Source organism: Raphanus sativus, chromosome 4 (assembly GCF_000801105.2).
Source record: "Raphanus sativus cultivar WK10039 chromosome 4, ASM80110v3, whole genome shotgun sequence".
In the NCBI taxonomy this organism is placed as follows: Eukaryota; Viridiplantae; Streptophyta; class Magnoliopsida; order Brassicales; family Brassicaceae; genus Raphanus; species Raphanus sativus.
The window spans coordinates 47,674,015-47,682,462 of record NC_079514.1 but is presented as its reverse complement, the minus strand read 5'-3'; the positions used below and the strand labels follow the sequence as shown (position 1 = coordinate 47,682,462).

The following is an 8,448-nucleotide window of genomic DNA, read 5'->3' as shown; positions in this document are numbered from 1 at the left end:
TGGATATCTTTGTTTCACAACAAACTCTGGGTGAAAAGTTGGATGGTACTCAAGCTGGTCTGAAGAATGTTTTAGATCAAATTTTGAGGCTAACAGAAATGGTTGCTGCAATTCAAGTGAGCACGATATCTGAAGTATCTCAAGAAACGTCTACAGATTTTTTTGTGATCCCTATAAGAAAAAACCACTGTGCCATAAAGAAGGTTGACGAATTTAAAGATGAAGCAACAGAGGTTCTTGACAGTGATACAGAGGGAGAAGTTGTCATATTCAAGCTCCTCCAACCTCAAGTTTCTATGGAACAACAGCACAAACTTGTTTGTGGAAACCAACAAGTTTTGACTGATATTCCACCTCATCTGGATTTCGAAGAGGATGAGGATGAGGATGAGGATGAGGATGATTTCATTGTTTTGGAAGGGCGTGCTTTGGAATGAACTCCTTGGTTTACTTGGTTCAGTTTTATGCTACTTAGGATTATTTATATCTTATTAGTTTTTTTACTAAAGTGTTTTGCTTTTACGTTTTAGTATAAGGATGCGATCTCGGTTGTGAGACTCATCCAAGCTTAGAGAGAGAGAGAGAGAGCTCTGTAGGGATATTGGCAAAGCTTTGTTGTAGGCTTTACCATAGGAAATGTTTCTAACAATTTAGGTTTTCAAGTTCGATTTGTTCCAATTTCTAAAAGCCTTTGGTTTTGTTTTGTGATTCCTAACTCTATCAAGATGTTACCATGGAGTGCTGGATGAGGCGTTCGGTCAGGCCACATAAGCCCATTCAGACAGAAGTTCAGATCATTAGGTTGGTCACCAAAGTCCCCTCCATAAGCCCAACGCTTAATGCCATCTGACCCCATCTTCAATAGACCCTGAATGACGAAAGACTCATGGTTAAACACGAATTAACAAAGAAGGGTATATTTTTCTAACACTTTTGCATGGCTTTACTGCAGTGGCCTAACACCTATAGAATCTTACCAAAGATAGATGTTACATGAATAACAACTTTGAGATTATAAATAGAAGAGATGACAGGCTTTAAGTAATTTGTTAAGAGGTATTATTGTATGACGAATCTGTTTATACTGAAGTTCAAGATAGGAACCTGGTCAACCCAGTCCCATATGAAGCCTCCTTGCAGGCCAAAGGTATTATCAATTGCCTCCCAGTACTCGTCTATATTCCCGTTGCTATTACCCATAGCATGTGAATACCTGCATTTCATTGAGAAGAAAATCTCTCAAGTGGACAACATGAAATCTAAACGGTGATGCTATAACTGTCATGCTATAAGGGGAAATGGAGAGAAGTCTAAAGAAAAAATGAAGAGAAGTCTAAAGAAACTGATATCACATACTCGCATAATATCAACGGACGTGATTCACTTTTATCAAGTGCAATCTTGACAATATCCCAAATCCGCATGTACATAGGGCAGACTATATCAGTAGAATCTGTTCTGGAACCACCACCTTCATAGTGTACCAACCGTGAGGGGTCCTTTTCCCTAATCCAACCTGTTCCACAAGTTAAACAACAATAGCTGTAAGATAAAAGGGATGGAACTGGGAACTCATATCAGAAGTGCAAGCAATAAGGATTGAAGAATATTTCAAAATTTTCTTCATATAATTTCTTACTTCAGCATTCTGGCCACATCTTAACTTACAGAATTTTATTGATTTAAAATCAAGTAACACTTTAAACCAAAAAATCAACTCAAGGAAAAGAAAATAGTGAAGATAATAACACTTTTTCTCCATACCAAAAGTACAGCACATAGAAAGAGACAACACTCAGAGGCTTTCTTAGAAGGAAGATATAGTTACCTGCCATGGCAGAATGATTAGGCCCATAGCCTGCTTCGTTTCCCAGTGACCAAGAAATTATGCAGGCATGGTTCTTGTCTCTCTCGACCATCCCAACTACACGATCCAACATAGCACCTGCCCAGCTTGGTTCTTTTGTAGGGTGCTTCAGATGTCCAGAAAGATCAAAACCATGTGTCTCTATATTGGCTTCATCGATCATGTACATGCCGAACAAATCACATAATTCATACCAGCGGGGATGCTGAGGATAATGACTGTTCCGCACAGCATTGATATTGTATTCTTTCATCATGATTAAATCCTGGGAACAGTATCAGGTATAAATCACATGGCATTTTAATAAATCATGGTAGGGAAAAAGCAAATCTAGATAAGAGAAGTAAAACCATGTTACCTTGACCATGCATGACTCTATGTTAGTCTTTCCAACACGTGGGTGGTGCTCATGCCTGTTTACACCTTTAATCATGACCGGATGTCCATTAACAAGAAGCTGTTTGAAGGCCTTTGATACTTGGCGAATGCCAACAATGCTAGACTCAGAATCAAGGAGTTTCCCAGATTTATCTTTCAGGGTTACAACGAGGATGTAGACATTTGGCTGTGCACAAACAAACACCAAACAGGAACATATGAGTTAGTAATTCGGTTTCCGTACATAAACTATGTAACTTACATCAGAACACAATACTTTACTGACACATCTCTTTTCAAATGTCCATTACAATTTTGGAAATGTCACTTCGAGTTAAACGTTATCAAGAAAAAAGTACTAGAAAAAAAATGTTATGACAACCATACCAGTTTTAAGCAAAGAGCCAACACTGGAATTTGATTAAAAATAGGAAAAATGCCCAGGCCAAATTAAATCAACTTGACGAATCTGAATGCATTATAAAATGATGACATCGGCAGGGTTTTAATCCATACTTTCCTTAAAAGCCACAGACGACAAAAAGTACTAACCTGATACATTTCATTAAGGTTTCTCATTTTACTGTCTCTAACTAACATTATTTTTAGTTTAGTACTCTACTGCATGCCTGAGAAGCAGAGCTAAAAATTTAGGTGGCTGAACCAGGAAGTCAATAGCGATAGACAATGAGCTGCTTACTTGTTCTGCTGACCAGAGATTTGGAGTATCCAGTTTTCCCTCAAGCAAATAACCATGAAATCCAAGAACTGGGCTTGGAGAAAGATTAAGCTTCAGATTAGCCACCTTGGGAGAAAGTTCATCACTAAATCCTCCAGATTTGTACCATCTTTTAGTATCAAATACGGCAGCCTCTATGATGAAGTTAGATAGAAGAAGATCCTTTGAGGACTCCAGCATATTGTCTATCTTTACTTCAACCTAAAAGTTCATAAACACTGAAATTTAAGTATAACAAAGTACATAGTTGTTTTAAGTGGATTGCATCACAGAAAGCAACTTCTAGGATAGGCTACCTGGATGTCCGCGTATGAAAAGTCATCTGCTAATTTGGACTTAAAAAAGTAGTCAGCAATGAAGACCTGCATAGATAGAAGTTAACCGATTATGCTCATCAATGCTAGTATATGGTAGAGACAATGAATAAATTTTACATAAAGCTGTTAACAAGACAAGAGTATGAACCTTGGGCTTTGCTAGCAAAAGCACGTCTCGGTGAAGGCCTGACAACCACCAATGATCTTGGTCTTCAAGGTATGAACCATCACTCCATCTAAAGACTTGGACAGCAAGAACATTTTGTTTCCCGGAGTCCCATGGATAGCAATAGTCGGATATTTCAAATTCAGCTGGTAATCTGCTGTCTTGACTGGTTTGAGAGAAAGAAGAAAAACAGTTTTGTTAATATATTACTTCTGAACTTTGCTGCCAAAAAGAGTACACAACTGAAGTAGAAAGAGACTTTTCTCTGTGGCTCATGGTTTAACTAGGCCCTATCAATCAAGATGATGTTCTATGTGAAATGCTACATTTTGTGGTACATAGCATAGAACGCTAACTTTCAGCAAATGCAGCCTCTTTTCCTATGTTCTACCTTTTTGTTAACTGACATTAAATTTTCAGCACATCTTTTCTATCAATTATCATACGTCGTATTTTTACTCGACTAAGCAGTTTAGACTCCAGCTGTGTTTTAAAAAAGACACTGTGCCTCTCTATATACAGGTCTAAAGAAGAGCACATAGCAAGATAAACAAAATGGAGGCTAGTCCTCTCAGGGACATGTCACACCTATGACCTACCTGTACCCAACAGGGTTGCCATTCACCCAAGCAAAGAATGCGGAGTCTACAGCTTCAAAGTGAAGAAGTATTCTTCTGTCTGCCAGAAAGACAAAACTTTTTTTTAATGAAAATGGGAAAGAAAAGATCATACAAAAGATATGGAACAGAAAATATTAATTCTCCTTTGGTTAGATATATCCACATACCCTTCCAATCTTTAGGAATCTGGAAGTAAGTCCTGTAGCAACCAGTAGGGTTATCTTCAGGAACATGAGGAGGATCATTCAGGAAAGGATACACAATATTGGTATAAATAGGCCGATCAAAGCCATGACACTGCCAATTGGAAGGAACTGTAAAACCAAGGAAGCATTTCAAAAACATGATATATAGAATAGAACAACAGAAGAACCAACTCTCAGGGTGTTTTGTTTTGAACCTGGTAAAGCTTTCCAATCCGAATCGGAAAACGCAGCATCATAAAACTTCTCCGGGACATTTGCAGGAGTAGGAGCCAAGAAGAAGTTCCAGTAACCAGATAAAGACTTAACAAAGGGTAACCCGTCGACCCAAAAAGCAGCACTATCAAGAGAAGCTTGCACAGCATCATCGTTCCAAACAGCAGATTTTGATACAGTGAGATCCACGTTGTTTCTCTGGTACCAGTACCTCAAAGATCCTATACACAATCATATAAAAAATTGAACGCCATTATACTGAGTTAGTAGTAGTCCCTTTAAACCATAACTCTAAACGAACACAGTGTTAGAGATTAACTTGCAGCCATACAGTAAATAAAGGTTCTAACTTTAGCTATACAGTAACTAAAGGTCCTAACTTTAGCTATCATGAGGCACATTCAAAGGAGTATGAAGATTAAAAATCGATTCTTTGAGCAATTGAGATTCTTTTTCGATGGAAAGGATGAGTCTTTCTCAGGGATTTGAGTGATTAGTTGTACCTTCGACGGAATCATGGCAACGCAAGGTGACGTGAGGGTCTCTCTTGCGCCATTTGAAAAGGGTCTGGTCCTCCCAAGCTCTGTACCCATTCTCCGAGGGAAGAATCATTTTTGTCGCCAGAGAAGCCATGAAGAATGGAAGCTCGATGTGGAAGCAGAGGAGAAAGAATCTCAATTACTGGTGGTGAGATCAAAGTTGATCCATTTGATTTGTTGACGATGATGGTGGAAGGAAGAAAGAAACAATGGAATATCCAATCCTTTATGTCACTAAACGACAGATGTAAGTTCTCAACACGTGTACGCATGATATAACCATAACGTTAGTGATCAAAACTCAAAGTTATTATGGTCATTAGGGGTGAGCACTTTGCCCTATACCCAAAGCCGCATCGAACCCGACTCGAAAAATCCGAACTAAAATCCGAACTAAAATAGCAAAATACCTGAATGAGTATTAAGTTAGGAGAAATCGGATATTCGAATCCGAATGGGTAATACTTGAACCCGAATGGATATCCGAAGATAACCAAACATATATATATATACTTATTTTTATACAGTAGTTTAGTTCTAGTTTACATCTTTTATTTTTATTTAAAATATTTATATTGATGTTACATATATTTAAAATATATAATTATGGAAAAAATAATTTGATATTCATTTATAATGCATGTCAAACTTTTGTTTTATTTATTAACAAACTTATATCCAAAGTTTAAAAACAATAGCCAAATTTATTATATATATATATATTTTTTGTTTTTTTTTGAAATGCTATCTCTAAATCTATTAATCATTCAATCTATAAAAAAAATAGAAAATCAGTTAAGTGAAATTTATATTTTTAGATACAAGAAACTTAAAAAATGAAAAATCTATTTTTTCTTTTAAAATCCAAATACCCGAACCCGATCCGAAATAATCGAATCCGAATTAAAAATACCTGAATCCAACCCGAAGTACAAAAATACCCGAACAGATTCTATATCCTTATACTAAAATACCCGACCCGAACTCGAACGCCCACTCCTAGCTGTCACTGGTAATAATATTCCTTATATTTTTATGAAAATGTAATAAATTTTAAAACATGGAACTACCTGTTTTTACTTATTTCTCTCTTAATAATATTCCTAATACTATCACCATTTAAGATACTTTTACAGTTTTACTTGTTTCTCTCTTAATTTTCTTATTTAAAAAACAAAATTATTGCTAAGAAACCCATTGATTATGAATGATTGGAGATGCTTTTAGGATCTGTACTCAATATTACCATCAAACTGTAAAAGACATTAGGCTTCAAATTTTATATTAACATAAATTATAATTGCACATTTTACATTCAAAAATAATTGTATACTTTGTATTGTAATTGATAGATGGGTATTGTTATAAGATATTGACACTTTGCAGCCAGTAAAACAGTTTGTTAAGCGCATAAAACACTAAACCATATGAAATATAAAATATTCAATGATTTTATATAAATTTTTATATGATCCTGGCATTTAGATTTTTTCCGCAGGACTTTCCCTATAGTATCGTCATGCAGCACTCTACCGCTTTGCCTAACAGCATGACTTTACGAGTTGAGTAAATAAATCAATCAAAAAACTTTCTCCTTAAGGTTCTCACACTCTAGTGACCTGTACACATGTTCTTTCTCTAAGCAATTTTTGTGAAGAACAAAAATTTAATATTGAGCTTCTTATTTTATTTCATTTTCTGATATGATTAGAGATCAACTGATCTGCAGTTTCTGTTTTTTTTTTCTTAACTAATGTTTGTAGTACTTGGGAGAATTGAAAGGTGTTTATGTTGTTGTACTCATAGCTTTCTTTTTCATATAAATGAATTTAAACACTCTAGAAAGAAAAATCAATCACACTAAAGCATGTTAGTATAGCAAAACATATCAATTTTTGGGTTTACAAAAACATAATATAGTAGTAAATTAGACATACAGTTTCATCTGCAAGAACTAATTTTAGAGATTTTCTCCCCATCCCCCAATTGCTGAGTATTGATTTTAAGATGGATGAATTTCAGTTAAGTTCACCAATGTCTTTAGGATGGTCATAGTAACTGAGAAATTAGTTTTTTTTTTGTATGAAAATTATGATTTCTTTTGTGAACACGACTATGTTATGTATTATATAGGAGTATTTATACTAGTGTTTAGTTAATGATCCAATTATATTACTATTTCTCATAAAAATCTAGATGATTAGAAAGCATACCTCAACGAATATACTATAGATTTAGTCTTATAGATTTTGACAGTTGAAAAAAAAAAATAGATTTTGACAAAGATTTATATACAAATATGATTACAAAGAAAAATAAATATGATTACAAAGAAAAACACAAATATGAAAAATTAAATTTCTAAAAAAGTTAAAACAAAAAATATACCTACTATTTAATACAATTATTAAAAACTCTTAGTGATCATCTAAGAAAAATGAAAGAAGTCATATAAAAAGATGAAAATGGCTTGGAATCTAATCAACAATATATAAATTTATGAGACAAACCTAAAATCTAAGCAAAGCCCTTTTAAAGTTACAAAAGAAAAAAAAAGCAAAACCCTTTTATATATATTTTTCAGATTCAATATACGCTTTATCGTACGAACCGTCGACGAAACCCACTTCAACTTCTTGTCTTCGTCTTTGAGAATCTGACCGAACTCTTTGAAAACTGTTGGATCACTTATAACCGTAGTATATTACGTAGATCCGAAAATTATGGAACATAAATAGAAGCTATAAATTTATTTTACTAAAATGATTACATGATATATTTAGATAATCATTTAGATGCAGTTATATTTTAAGCTGGACACAACCTCATATCAATTGGTAATACTTGTGTTTTAATAGAATTGATATTCTTATTCAGGCGACGAGAAAAAAGAATGTGCGTTTTGATTATGTAATCCATGAATTATATAGTTGTAATCTAACATTAAATTTTATCGTTTTATATTTTGTGTACAATAAATGATCCATGAATTATATAGTTGTAATCTAACATAAGATTTTATCTGTTGTTAAAAAGAGGGATCATAGCGAGTGAAAGAGAAAATTAAGAAAAAAACAATTATAAAGATAATGAATGTTCTCCAATTGGAATGAAAAGTTAGATTTCTGGAGTCTGTTCAAAATAATCAGCCAAGAAGAAAAAGATGAAAGAAGAAAATTACTAAAATTCTCTTATTTGTCAAGATCTGTGAGAATCAAGACAATTGAAAAGGTATATAAAATTCTCAATTATCATATTTGTCATTGGATACATTTATTAGAAAATGAATGAAATTGAAATATGATTTTGATAGTGATGTAGGAAGATTATTCACAGTATGTATATGTTACATTGTTAGGATGTTAGTTAGTTTTTTGAGTTGAAAATGAAAAATCATTTGATT

General features: G+C 34.0%; 1 protein-coding gene across 1 annotated transcript; it reads right to left on the bottom strand.

The window, feature by feature from the left end:
• Window positions 1-34: 34 nt before the first annotated feature.
• Window positions 35-5,275, bottom strand: LOC130511779 (uncharacterized). The gene is made up of 12 exons (XM_057009374.1): window positions 5,010-5,275; window positions 4,488-4,727; window positions 4,255-4,401; window positions 4,067-4,145; window positions 3,450-3,633; window positions 3,281-3,346; window positions 2,946-3,185; window positions 2,226-2,432; window positions 1,829-2,132; window positions 1,357-1,516; window positions 1,105-1,213; window positions 35-868 (listed from the first exon to the last, which is right to left on the bottom strand). Exons 1-12 carry the CDS (start codon window positions 5,137-5,139, stop codon window positions 659-661), a joined length of 2,076 nt encoding a protein of 691 aa, XP_056865354.1. The 5' UTR covers window positions 5,140-5,275; the 3' UTR covers window positions 35-658.
• Window positions 5,276-8,448: the final 3,173 nt, after the last annotated feature.